Source organism: Rattus norvegicus, chromosome 16 (assembly GCF_036323735.1).
Source record: "Rattus norvegicus strain BN/NHsdMcwi chromosome 16, GRCr8, whole genome shotgun sequence".
In the NCBI taxonomy this organism is placed as follows: Eukaryota; Metazoa; Chordata; class Mammalia; order Rodentia; family Muridae; genus Rattus; species Rattus norvegicus.
The window spans coordinates 22,144,742-22,158,167 of record NC_086034.1 but is presented as its reverse complement, the minus strand read 5'-3'; the positions used below and the strand labels follow the sequence as shown (position 1 = coordinate 22,158,167).

Below are 13,426 nucleotides of genomic sequence, written 5' to 3'. Positions count from 1 at the left end.
CTCCTTATGTTGGGCTTTCCCATTTATTATCCTTTGTAGTGCTGGATTTGTAGAAAGATATTGTGTAAATTTGGTTTTGTCATGGAATATCATGTTTTCTCCATCAATGTTAATTGAGAGTTTTGCTGGATACAGTAATCTGGGCTGGCATTTGTGTTCTCTTAGGGTCTGTATAACATCAGTCCAGGATCTTCTGGCCTTCATAGTTTCTGGCGAGAAGTCTGGTGTGATTCTGATAGGTCTCCCTTTATATGTTACTTGACCTTTTTCCCTTACTGCTTTTAATATTCTTTCTTTATTTTGTGCGTTTGGTGTTTTGACAATTATGTGACGGGAGGTGTTTCTTTTCTGGTCCAATCTATTTGGAGTTCTGTAGGCTTCTTGTGTGTCTATGGGTATCTCTTTTTTTAGGTTAGGGAAGTTTTCTTCTATGATTTTGTTGAAGATATTTACTGGTCCTTTGAGCTGGGAGTCTTCACTCTCTTCTATACCTATTATCCTTAGGTTTGATCTTCTCATTGAGTCCTGGATTTCCTGTATGTTTTGGACCAGTAGCTTTTTCCGCTTTACATTATCTTTGACAGTTGAGTCAATGATTTCTATGGAATCTTCTGCTCCTGAGATTCTCTCTTCCATCTCTTGTATTCTGTTGGTGAAGCTTGTATCTACAGCTCCTTGTCTCTTCTTTTGGTTTTCTATATCCAGGGTTGTTTCCATGTGTTCTTTCTTGATTGCTTCTATTTCCATTTTTAATTCCTTCAACTGTTTGATTGTGTTTTCCTGGAATTCTTTCAGGGATTTTTGCGATTCCTCTCTGTAGGCTTTTACTTGTTTATTAATGTTTTCCTGTGCTTCCCTAAGTGTGTTCAGGTCTTTCTTGAAGTCCTCCAGCATCATGATCAAATATGATTTTGAAACTAGATCTTGCTTTTCTGGTGTGTTTGGATATTCCATGTTTGTTTTGGTGGGAGAATTGGGCTCCGATGATGGCATGTAGTCTTGGTTTCTGTTGCTTGGGTTCCTGCGCTTGCCTCTCGCCATCAGATTATCTCTAGTGTTACTTTGTTCTGCTATTTCTGACAGTGCCTAGACTGTCCTATAAGCCTGTGTGTCAGGAGTGCTGTAGACCTGTTTTCCTCTCTTTCAGTCAGTTATGGGGACAGAGTGTTCTGCTTTCGGGCGTGTAGTTTTTCCTCTCTACAGGTCTTCAGCTGTTCCTGTGAGCCTGTGTCTTGAGTTCACCAGGCAGCTTTCTTGCAGCAGAAAATTTGGTCTTACCTGTGGTCCCGAGGCTCAGGTTTGCTCGTGGGGTGCTGTCCAGGGGCTCTCTGCAGCGGCAGCAACCAGGAAGACCTGTGCCGCCCCTTCCGGGAGCTTCAGTGCACCAGGGTTACAGATGGTCTTTGGCTTTTTCCTCTGGCGTCCGAGATGTGTGTGCAGGGAGCAGTCTCTTCTGGTTTCCCAGGCTTGTCTGCCTCTCTGAAGGTTTAGTTCTCCCTCCCACGGGATTTGGGTGCAGAGAACTGTTTATCCGGTCTGTTTCCTTCAGGGTCCGGCGGTGTCTCTGGCAGGGGTCCTGCCACTCCTGGGCCCTCCCCCACGGGAGCCCAGAGGCCTTATACAGTTTCCTCTTGGGCCAGGGATGTGGGCAGGGGTGAGCAGTGTTGGTGGTCTCTTCTGCTCTGCAGCCTCAGGAGTGCCCACCTGACCAGGCGGTTGGGTCTCTCTCTCACCGGGTCTGGGAGCAGAGAGCTGCTGCGGGCCGGGATCCGCGGGTGTGGGACTTCCGGTAAACACAGAACGTGCCCTGTTCTAGAGAAATTCTGCTTCCGTGTGTCCCAAGCTCACCAGGCAGCTTTCTTGCAGCAGAAAATTTGGTCTTACCTGTGGTCCCGAAGCTCAAGTTCGCTCGTGGGGTGCTGCCCAGGGGCTCTCTGCAGCGGCAGCAACCAGGAAGACCTGTGCCGCCCCTTCCGGGAGCTACAGTGCACCAGGGTTCCAGATGGTCTTTGGCTTTTTCCTCTGGCGTCCGAGATGTGTGTGCAGGGAGCAGTCTCTTCTGGTTTCCCAGGCCTGTCTGCCTCTCTGAAGGTTTAGCTCTCCCTCCCACGGGATTTGGGTGCAGAGAACTGTTTATCCGGTCTGTTTCCTTCAGGGTCCGGCGGTGTCTCTGGCAGGGGTCCTGCCGCTCCTGGGCCCTCCCCCACGGGAGCCCAGAGGCCTTATACAGTTTCCTCTTGGGCCAGGGATGTGGGCAGGGGTGAGCAGTGTTGGTGGTCTCTTCCGCTCTGCAGCCTCAGGAGTGGGTTGGGAGACCTTTAATGACTGCTTCTATTTCCTTAGGAGTTATGGGGTTGTTTAACTGGTTTATCTGTTCCTGATTTAACTTCGGTACCTGGTATCTGTCTAGGAAATTGTCCATTTCCTGCCGATTTTCAAGTTTTGTTGAATATAGGCTTTTATAATAAGATCTGATGATTTTTTTAATTTCCTCTGAATCTGTAGTTGTGTCTCCCTTTTCATTTCTGATTTTGTTAATTTGGACACACTCTCTGTGTCCTCTCGTTAGTCTGGCTAAGGGTTTATCTGTCCCGTTGATTTTCTCAGAGAACCAACTTTTGGTTCTGTTGTTTCTTTCTATGGTCCTCTTTTCTTCTACTTGGTTGATTTCAGCTCTGAGTTTGATTATTTCCTGCCTTCTACTCCTCCTGGGTGTATTTGCTTCTTTTTGTTCTAGAGCTTTTAGGTGTGCTGTCAAGCTGCTGATATAGGCTCTCTCCTGTTTCTTTCTGCAGGCACTAAGAACTATGAGTTTTCCTCTTAGCACAGCTTTAATTGTGTCCCATACGTGTGGGTATGTCGTACCTTCATTTTCATTAAATTCTAAGAAGTCTTTAATTTCTTTCTTTATTTCTTCCTTGCCCAGGTTATCGTTTAGTATATTGGACCATCCTTTCATCCTTGGGCTGAAGCCTAACTGATCATGATGGGTGATTATTTTGATGTGTTCTTGCATTCACTTTGCAAGATTTTTATTGAGTATTTTTACATCAATAATCATAAGGGTAAATGGTCTCAAGTTCTCTTTCTTTGTTGGATTTTTGTGTGGTTTAGTTATAAGAGTAACTGTCGTTTCAAAGAAGGAATTTGGTAGTGCTCTGCCTATTTCTGTTTTGGGAACTAATCTGGACAGTATTGATATGAGGTCTTCTATGAAGGCCTGATAGAATTCTGCAGTAAATTCATGGAGTCCTGGGTTCTCTTTGATTGGGAGACTCTTAATAACTGCTTCTACTTCTTTAGGAATTATGGTGTTGTTTAGATGTTTATCTGTTTCTGATTTAACTTTAGTACCTTTTATTTGTCTAGAAAATTGTCTATTTCCTCCAGATTTTCCAGTTTTGTTGAATATATGCTTTTGTAGTAGGATTTGTTGATATTTTTAATTTCCTCAGATTTTTTTTGTTATGTCTCCCTTTTCCCTTCTGGTTTTGTTAATTTGGATACACTCTGGGTATTCTTGCTAAGGGTTTTTCTATCTTGTTGATTTTGTCGAAGAACCAGCTCCTGCTTTTGTTGATTCTTTGTGTACTCTTTTTTTTTAAAACTTGGATGATTTTAGCTCTTAGTTTTATTATTTCTTCCCTTCTATTCCTCTTGTGTGTATTTACTTCTTTTGGCTCTAGACTTTTTAGATGTGCTGTCAAGCTGCTGAGTATGCTCTCTCCTGTTTCTTTTGGCGGCACTCAGAGCTATGAGTTTTCCTTTTAGTACTGCTCTCACTGTGTCCTAAATGTTTGGGTGTGTTGTATCTTCATTTTCATTAAATTCTAAGAAATCTTTTTTTTTTTAAACTGGCATTATTTATTTATTTTTTGGCTTGTGAAACTTCCTTAATTTGTTGATGTAGCAAACAAATTTCAACTCTGCTATGCAAATGACAGAAGAAATCTGCTCAGCAATTAACTTTAGCGTTCAATTTCATAAAGGCAACATGCTATATGTGAAAAAATTACTAACTGAACTACAGGTATTAAATACTGAAAAAAATTAACAGTTTATTATAATTTATCTTATTTAACAATCTAAGAAGTTCACGGCCATCAGCAGTTCCAGTGCAATTTCAGGTGCAGTTGGGAATTCAGGAATTTCAGTGGAGCTGTTAGTATAGCGGACCTTGTAGGTAAAATACATGCACACTTTCGATAGCACATGTGAAGGGATCTCTCTAAAGTTGACCTCATTGGTTTCATTCTCCGCAAACTGACCTGGACCACTCAACATGGCCTTTATTGTTCCTGATGTTAATGCATGTTCTCTTTTTACAATAAATTCATGACCATCAGAAGATATTAATTTCACATACATGGCATCAGGGCCTTCACAGCCACCATAGGTTTTCTCCTCTCCATCCATTATGTTCTTATAAAATTCTATTTGATCCCAGAGGAAATAAATAGTTTCCTGGCGAGGCCGAGAAGCAGTCATCTAGTAACTTGCATCCGAAGGAAGTGCTAAGAAATCTTTAATTTCTATCATTAATTCTTCCTTGACCAAGTTTTCATTGAGTAGTGTGTTGTTAAACTTCAATGTATCTGAGGGCATTCTGCCATTATTGTTTTTATTGAAGACCAGCCTTTGTCCATGGTGATCTGATAGGACAAATAGAATTATTTCTATCTTCCTGTATCTATTGATGCCTATTTTTTTGACAAATTATATGGTCAATTTTCGAGGAGGTACTATGAGGTACTGAGAAGAATGTAAATCCTTTTGTTTTATTATTTAATGTTCTATAAATATTTGTTAAATCCATTTAGTATATAACTTCTGTTAGTTTCTCTATGTCGCTGTTTAATTTCTGTTTCTCTTATCTGTCCATTGATGAGAATGTGGTATTGAAAGTGGACAGATGTGTCTGTCTGTCCTGTGGTCTCAGGATGTTCCATACTTCTTGGTGTTTAGATCTCTTTTCCATGGGATTTGAGATCAGGGAGCAGTGTGATGGGCTAGGCCCTCATTCGTATTTCATATTTTTTTGCTTGAAGGGGAATTGATGGCACACCAGCATATTTTCCGAAGTCCACATGCTTCTTAATCATTTTGTTATTTTAAGGTGTTTATTAGTTGTTAAGGTAGAGCTTCATATAAATAATCCAAGAATGAATTATAGTTTGAAAATATTCTTATGCTTATTGAATATTTTCTTCAAACTCTGATTTGTCCAACTATAGTTTTTCATTCTGTCAGTCCATTTATTCCTCACATGTAATTAAATGTCTATTGTGTATAATACACATTTTAATATATCTCAAGGTCAGGTTGGGGATTTGGCTCAGTGGTAGAGCCCTTGCCTAGCAAGCACAAGGTCCTGGGTTCGGTCCCCAGCTCCGAAAAAAAAATATAACTCAAGGTCTTCCCATTCTTAAACCTTTATGTTTCTTTGCCCAGTCAAGCTTCCTTATATCATATAAATGTAAATATAGCATGAAATGACCCTTGCTTTTTGGAACTCTCATTTCATTTTGCTGAAACCTTTTTGAATCTCATATATAGGAGATTGGATGCCATAGTTTATCTCCTTCTACTTATATTTACCAAATTTAGTGTAAGTCCAGGGATACATTGACCATTTTAAAACAAAATGCAAGGTCCTGCTTTGCTACATTTTTGCTCCCGGGTTAACATGGATACTTTATTTATTACCTAAGCAATATGTTGTGATCCTAATGGTAGCAAATATAGAAAGCTTAATCAAGGGCATAAAAAATGAAATTTGGATTGAAAAAGTCAAAGTATTGGTGACTGGGGATTTCAATTTTCATTTGTTTATAAAATTTACAGTGAAACAATTGGTCTGCAGATCTGCATCTGTAGGTCATGCCTATGATGTATCAATCATCTAGCTTAAGAAGCACAACATGTCAGTCACCCACAAGTCATACAGCTTATCAAAAATCTGTCCCCAACACCTACATCATCCAAAGTAAAAGCCCACAGCCTGGCTACCATCCATAAGAATTGCCCATGTCCTGTCAGTCATTCACTGGAAATCCCCTCACCCTGTCAATCACCTACCAGCAACTCACAAAACCTGTCAGTCATCCAGAAGAAATTATCACAGTCTGTCAATCAGACATAACAAATGGCCATAGTCTGTTAATCACCCACAGGACATGGCGACTGACTTATATACAAACCTCTCAGAGCCGGTCAGTCATACATTAGAAACTCCCATAGCCAGTCATTCAATGGAGAGACCCACAGCCTGTCAGTCTTTCACAACATATCTCAAAGCCTGTGGATTATTCATAGGTAGTGTCAACAGCCTATCACTCAGCCCCAGGAAACATATACCAACTTTGTCACTTGTCCAAAGGACAAGCCCACACTCTATCTGTCATTCATAGGAAATACCTACACCCTGTCCATCATTGATAAGAAATAGCCAAAGCCTGTCAACCATACATAGTATGTATCTACCATTGTTCAGTATGCATAACAAATATGCACAGACTTTCAGTCAGTCCTCCATGGTAAATGACTGCTACATGAAATCATCCATAGAAAGTACCCACAACCTGTAAGGCATTCATAGGAAAAACCAACAACCTGTCATTCATGTGTAGGAAAGAGTTGCCTGTTTGTCAGCTACATGGCACACCCCCAACTTGGTAGTCATCTGGGGGAAAAATCTACATCCTATCAATAACCCATAGGAATTGCCCATAGCCTTAGAACCATTTATAAGAAATTTCAATATCCTTTCAAACAGCCACAGTAAAGTCAACAGCCTCTCAGTCATCTATTAGAAACACGCACAGTCTGTCAGTCATCCACAGATCACATACATTGCGTGAGAGTCATCCATAGGAAAAGCTAAGTGCCTGTCATGCATACAAAGGAAATGAACACAACCAGTAAATCATGCATAGGAATCTTCAACAGTGTGTCAGTTATCAAGAGAAAATTCACACAGTCTTTCAATTATCCAACAGTATTCAATTAAGATTAAACAGAAAAATTTCCAAAATCCACAACCCTCACACACTGATATCATAAATAGGGACATGATAAACCTGGAGACAGCACACAATAAATCATGCCGAGAGCAAAGATCCATCTCTGCCTCAGGCTCCTCCTCCTACATCATTCAGACCTCAGGTTTGCCATGCAGAGCCGATCCTGTTACCATGCCTGCTTGAAATCAAATGGGGAGATGTTTGTGATGAGGAACTTCATCAATTTATTCTAATAGCTTTATAAAAATCATGTAGTGAAGGAAGCGCAGGATTTTGTTTCTGTTGACAGCACATTTTCAGAAGGGTTTAGTCCACGGTTTTTCTGCATACGGTAGCTAATTCTTCAGAGCTCCTGATAAAGCAGAAGAGTGTGTAATGTGAAAACAAGGCCCTGCCTTGTGTGTCCATTCAAGAGTCCAACCTCACCTTATTTCAATTATATTGACAATAGCAACAAGAAACGTCAGTAAAATGAAAGGAAATGCCTCATTGTGAATATGATCACATTTTACCATTGAAAGAAACACAGGAAACCCCGTGGGAGAGAGACCTCACCGCCTGATCAGGTGGGCACTCCTGAGGCTGCAGAGCGGAGGATCCCACCAACACTGCCCACCCCTGCCCACATCCCTGGCCCAAGAGGCAACTGTATAAGGCCTCTGGGTTCCCGTAGGGGAGGGCCCGGGAGCGGCAGGACCCCTGCGCCTGAGACACTGCCGGAACCTGAAGGAAACAGAAGGGATAAACAGTTCTCTGCACCCAAATCCCGTGGGAGGGAGAGCTGAACCTTCAGAGAGGCGGACACGCCTGGTAAACCAGAAGAGACTGCACTCTGTGCACATCCAGGCGCCAGAGGAAAACACCAAACGTCATCTGAAACCCTGGTGCACGGAGACTCCCGGAAGGAGCGGCACAGATTTTCCCGGTTGCTGCCACAGCGGAGAGGACTTAGGCAGTACCCCACGAGCAAACTTGAGGCTTGGAACCACAGGTAGGACCAATTTTTCCCCTGCAAGAAACCTGCCTGGTGAACTCAAGACACAGGCCCACAGGAACAGCTGAAGACCTGTAGAGAGGAAAAACTACACGCCCGAAAGCAGAACACTCTGTCCCCATAACTGGCTGAAAGAAAACAGGAAAACAGGTCTACAGCACTCCTGACACACAGGTTATAGGACAGTCTAGCCACTGTCAGAAATAGCAGAACAAAGTAACACTAGAGATAATCTGATGGCGAGAGGCAAGCACAGGAACCCAAGCAACAGAAACCAAGACTACATGGCATCATCGGAGCCAAATTCTCCCACCAAAGCAAACACGGAATATCCAAACACACCAGAAAAGCAAGACCTAGTTTTAAAATCATATTTGATCATGATGCTGGAGGACTTCAAGAAAGACAGAAAGAACTCCCTTAGAGAACAAGTAGAAGCCCACAGAGCGGAATTGCAAAAATCCCTGAAAGAATTCCAGGAAAACACAATCAAACAGTTGAAGGAATTAAAAATGGAAATAGAAGCAATCAAGAAAGAACACATGGAAACAACCCTGGACATAGAAAATCAAAAGAAAAGACAAGGAGTTGTAGATACAAGCTTCACCAACAGAATTCAAGAGATGGAAGAGAGAATCTCGGGAGCAGAAGATTCCATAGAAATCATTGACTCAACTGTCAAAGATAATGTAAAGCGGAAAAAGCTACTGGTCCAAAACATACAGGAAATCCAGGACTCAATGAGAAGATCAAACCTAAGGATAATAGGTATAGAAGAGAGTGAAGACTCCCAGCTCAAAGGACCAGTAAATATCTTCAACAAAATCATAGAAGAAAACTTCCCTAACCTAAAAAAAGAGATACCCATAGGCATACAAGAAGCCTACAGAACTCCAAATAGATTGGACCAGAAAAGAAAGACCTCCCGTCACATAATTGTCAAAACACCAAACGCACAAAATAAAGAAAGAATATTAAAAGCAGTAAGGGAAAAAGGTCAAGTAACATATAAAGGCAGACCTATCAGAATCACACCAGATTTTTCGCCAGAAACTATGAAGGCCAGAAGATCCTGGACAGATGTCATACAGACCCTAAGAGAACACAAATGCCAGCCCAGGTTACTGTATCCTGCAAAACTCTCAATTAACATAGATGGAGAAACCAAGATATTCCATGACAAAACCAAATTTACACAATATCTTTCTACAAATCCAGCACTACAAAGGATAATAAAGGGTAAAGCCCAACATAAGGAGGCAAGCTATACCCTAGAAGCAAGAAACTAATCATCTTGGCAACAAAACAAAGAGAATGAAAGCACACAATCATAACCTCACTTCCAAATATGAATATAACGGGAAGCAATAATCACTATTCCTTAATATCTCTCAATATCAATGGCCTCAACTCCCCAATAAAAAGACATAGATTAACAAACTGGATACGCAACGAGGACCCTGCATTCTGCTGCCTACAGGAAACACACCTCAGAGACCAAGAGAGACATTACCTCAGAGTGAAAGGCTGGAAAACAATTTTCCAAGCAAATGGTCAGAAGAAGCAAGCTGGAGTAGCCATTCTAATATCAAATAAAATCAATTTTCAACTAAAAGTCATCAAAAAAGATAAGGAAGGACACTTCATATTCATCAAAGGAAAAATCCACCAAGATGAAGTCTCAATCCTAAATATCTATGCCCCAAATACAAGGGCACCTACATATGTAAAAGAAACCTTACTAAAGCTCAAAACACACATTGCACCTCACACAATAATAGTGGGAGATTTCAACACCCCACTCTCATCAATGGACAGATCATGGAAACAGAAATTAAACAGTGATGTAGACAGACTAAGAGAAGTCATGAGCCAAATGGACTTAACGGATATTTATAGAACATTCTATCCTAAAGCAAAAGGATATACCTTCTTCTCAGCTCCTCATGGTACTTTCTCCAAAATTGACCATGTAATTGGTCAAAAAACGGGCCTCAACAGGTACAGAAAGATAGAAATAATCCCATGCGTGCTATCGGACCACCAGGGCCTAAAACTGGTCTTCAATAACAATAAGGGAAGAATGCCCACATATACGTGGAAATTGAACAATGCTCTACTCAATGATAACCTGGTCAAGGAAGAAATAAAGAAAGAAATTAAAAACTTTTTAGAATTTAATGAAAATGAAGGTACAACATACCCAAACTTATGGGACACAATGAAAGCTGTGCTAAGAGGAAAACTCATAGCGCTGAGTGCCTGCAGAAAGAAACAGGAAAGAGCATATGTCAGCAGCTTGACAGCACACCTAAAAGCTCTAGAACAAAAAGAAGCAAATACACCCAGGAGGAGTAGAAGGCAGGAAATAATCAAACTCAGAGCTGAAATCAACCAAGTAGAAACAAAAAGGACCATAGAAAGAATCAACAGAACCAAAAGTTGGTTCTTTGAGAAAATCAACAAGATAGATAAACCCTTAGCCAGACTAACGAGAGGACACAGAGAGTGCGTCCAAATTAACAAAATCAGAAATGAAAAGGGAGACATAACTACAGATTCAGAGGAAATTCAAAAAATCATCAGATCTTACTATAAAAACCTATATTCAACAAAACTTGAAAATCTTCAGGAAATGGACAATTTCCTAGACAGATACCAGGTACCGAAGTTAAATCAGGAACAGATAAACCAGTTAAACAACCCCATAACTCCTAAGGAAATAGAAGCAGTCATTAAAGGTCTCCCAACCAAAAAGAGCCCAGGTCCAGACGGGTTTAGTGCAGAATTCTATCAAACCTTCATAGAAGACCTTATACCAATATTATCCAAATTATTCCACAAAATTGAAACAGATGGATCACTCCCGAATTCCTTCTATGAAGCCACAATTACTCTTATACCTAAACCACACAAAGACCCAACAAAGAAAGAGAACTTCAGACCAATTTCCCTTATGAATATCGACGCAAAAATACTCAATAAAATTCTGGCAAACCGAATTCAAGAGCACATCAAAACAATCATCCACCATGATCAAGTAGGCTTCATCCCAGGCATGCAGGGATGGTTTAATATAAGGAAAACCATCAACGTGATCCATCATATAAACAAACTGAAAGAACAGAACCACATGATCATTTCATTAGATGCTGAGAAAGCATTTGACAAAATTCAACACCCCTTCATGATAAAAGTCCTGGAAAGAATAGGTATTCAAGGCCCATACCTAAATATAGTAAAAGCCATATACAGCAAACCAGTTGCTAACATTAAACTAAATGGAGAGAAACTTGAAGCAATCCCACTAAAATCAGGGACTAGACAAGGCTGCCCACTCTCTCCCTACTTATTCAATATAGTTCTTGAAGTTCTAGCCAGAGCAATCAGACAACAAAAGGAGATCAAGGGGATACAGATCGGAAAAGAAGAGGTCAAAATATCACTATTTGCAGACGACATGATAGTATATTTAAGTGATCTTAAAAGTTCCACCAGAGAACTACTAAAGCTGATAAACAACTTCAGCAAAGTGGCTGGGTATAAAATTAACTCAAATAAATCAGTTGCCTTCCTCTATACAAAAGCGAAACAAGCCGAGAAAGAAATTAGGGAAACGACACCCTTCATAATAGACCCAAATAATATAAAGTACCTCGGTGTGACTTTAACCAAGCAAGTAAAAGATCTGTACAATAAGAACTTCAAGACACTGAGGAAAGAAATTGAAGAAGACCTCAGAAGATGGAAAGATCTCCCATGCTCATGGATTGGCAGGATTAATATAGTAAAAATGGCCATTTTACCAAAAGCAATCTACAGATTCAATGCAATCCCCATCAAAATACCAATCCAATTCTTCAAAGAGTTAGACAGAACAATTTGCAAATTCATCTGGAATAACAAAAAACCCAGGATAGCTAAAGCTATCCTCAACAATAAGAGGACTTCAGGGGGAATCACTATCCCTGAACTCAAGCAGTATTACAGAGAAATAGTGATAAAAACTGCATGGTATTGGTACAGAGACAGACAGATAGACCAATGGAATAGAATTGAAGACCCAGAAATGAACCCACACACCTATGGTCACTTGATTTTTGACACAGGAGCCAAAACCATCCAATGGAAAAAAGATACCATTTTCAGCAAATGGTGCTGGTTCAACTGGAGGGCAACATGTAGAAGAATGCAGATCGATCCATGCTTATCACCCTGTACAAAGCTTAAGTCCAAGTGGATCAAGGACCTCCACATCAAACCAGACACACTCAAACTAATAGAAGAAAAACTAGGGAAGCATCTGGAACACATGGGCACTGGAAAAAATTTCCTGAACAAAACACCAATGGCTTATGCTCTAAGATCAAGAATCGACAAATGGGATCTCATAAAACTGCAAAGCTTCTGTAAGGCAAAGGACACTGTGGTTAGGACAAAACGGCAACCAACAGATTGGGAAAAGGTCTTTACCAATCCTATAACAGATAGAGGCCTTATATCCAAAATATACAAAGAACTCAAGAAGTTAGACCGCAGGGAAACAAATAACCCTATTAAAAAATGGGGTTCAGAGCTAAACAAAGAATTCACAGCTGAGGAATGCCGAATGGCTGAGAAACACCTAAAGAAATGTTCAACATCTTTAGTCATAAGGGAAATGCAAATCAAAACAACCCTGAGATTTCACCTCACACCAGTGAGAATGGCTAAGATCAAAAACTCAGGTGACAGCAGATGCTGGCGAGGATGTGGAGAAAGAGGAACACTCCTCCATTGTTGGTGGGATTGCAGACTGGTAAAACCATTCTGGAAATCAGTGTGGAGGTTCCTCAGAAAATTGGACATTGAACTGCCTGAGGATCCAGCCATACCTCTCTTGGGCATATACCCAAAAGATGCCTCAACATATAAAAGAGACACGTGCTCCACTATGTTCATCGCAGCCTTATTTATAATAGCCAGAAACTGGAAAGAACCCAGATGCCCTTCAACAGAGGAATGGATACAGAAAATGTGGTACATCTACACAATGGAATATTACTCAGCTATCAAAAACAACTAGTTTATGAAATTCGTAGGCAAATTGAAACTGGAAAATATCATCCTGAGTGAGCTAACCCACTCACAGAAAGACATACATGGTATGCACTCATTGATAAGTGGCTATTAGCCCAAATGCTTGAATTACCCTAGATCCCTAGAACAAAGGAAACTCAAGACGGATGATCAAAATGTGAATGCTTCACTCCTTCTTTAAATGAGGAAAAAGAATACCCTTGGCAGGGAAGGGAGAGGCAAAGATTAAAACAGAGACTGAAGGAACACCCATTCAGAGCCTGCCCCACAGGTGGCCCATACATATACAGCCACCCAATTAGACAAGATGGATGAAGCAAAGAAGTGCAGA

General features: G+C 40.7%; 1 protein-coding gene across 1 annotated transcript; it reads right to left on the bottom strand.

The window, feature by feature from the left end:
- Nucleotides 1–4,050: 4,050 nt before the first annotated feature.
- On the bottom strand, nt 4,051–4,470 carry LOC134482488 (elongin-C-like). The gene has a single exon (XM_063275957.1). It carries the CDS (start codon nt 4,414–4,416, stop codon nt 4,078–4,080), a length of 339 nt encoding a protein of 112 aa, XP_063132027.1. The 5' UTR covers nt 4,417–4,470; the 3' UTR covers nt 4,051–4,077.
- Nucleotides 4,471–13,426: the final 8,956 nt, after the last annotated feature.

What these genes read in the sequence shown, in the direction of transcription:
- LOC134482488 (XM_063275957.1), bottom strand. Translation starts at nt 4,416, where the DNA reads ATGGATGGAGAGGAGAAAACCTATGGTGGCTGTGAAGGCCCTGATGCC.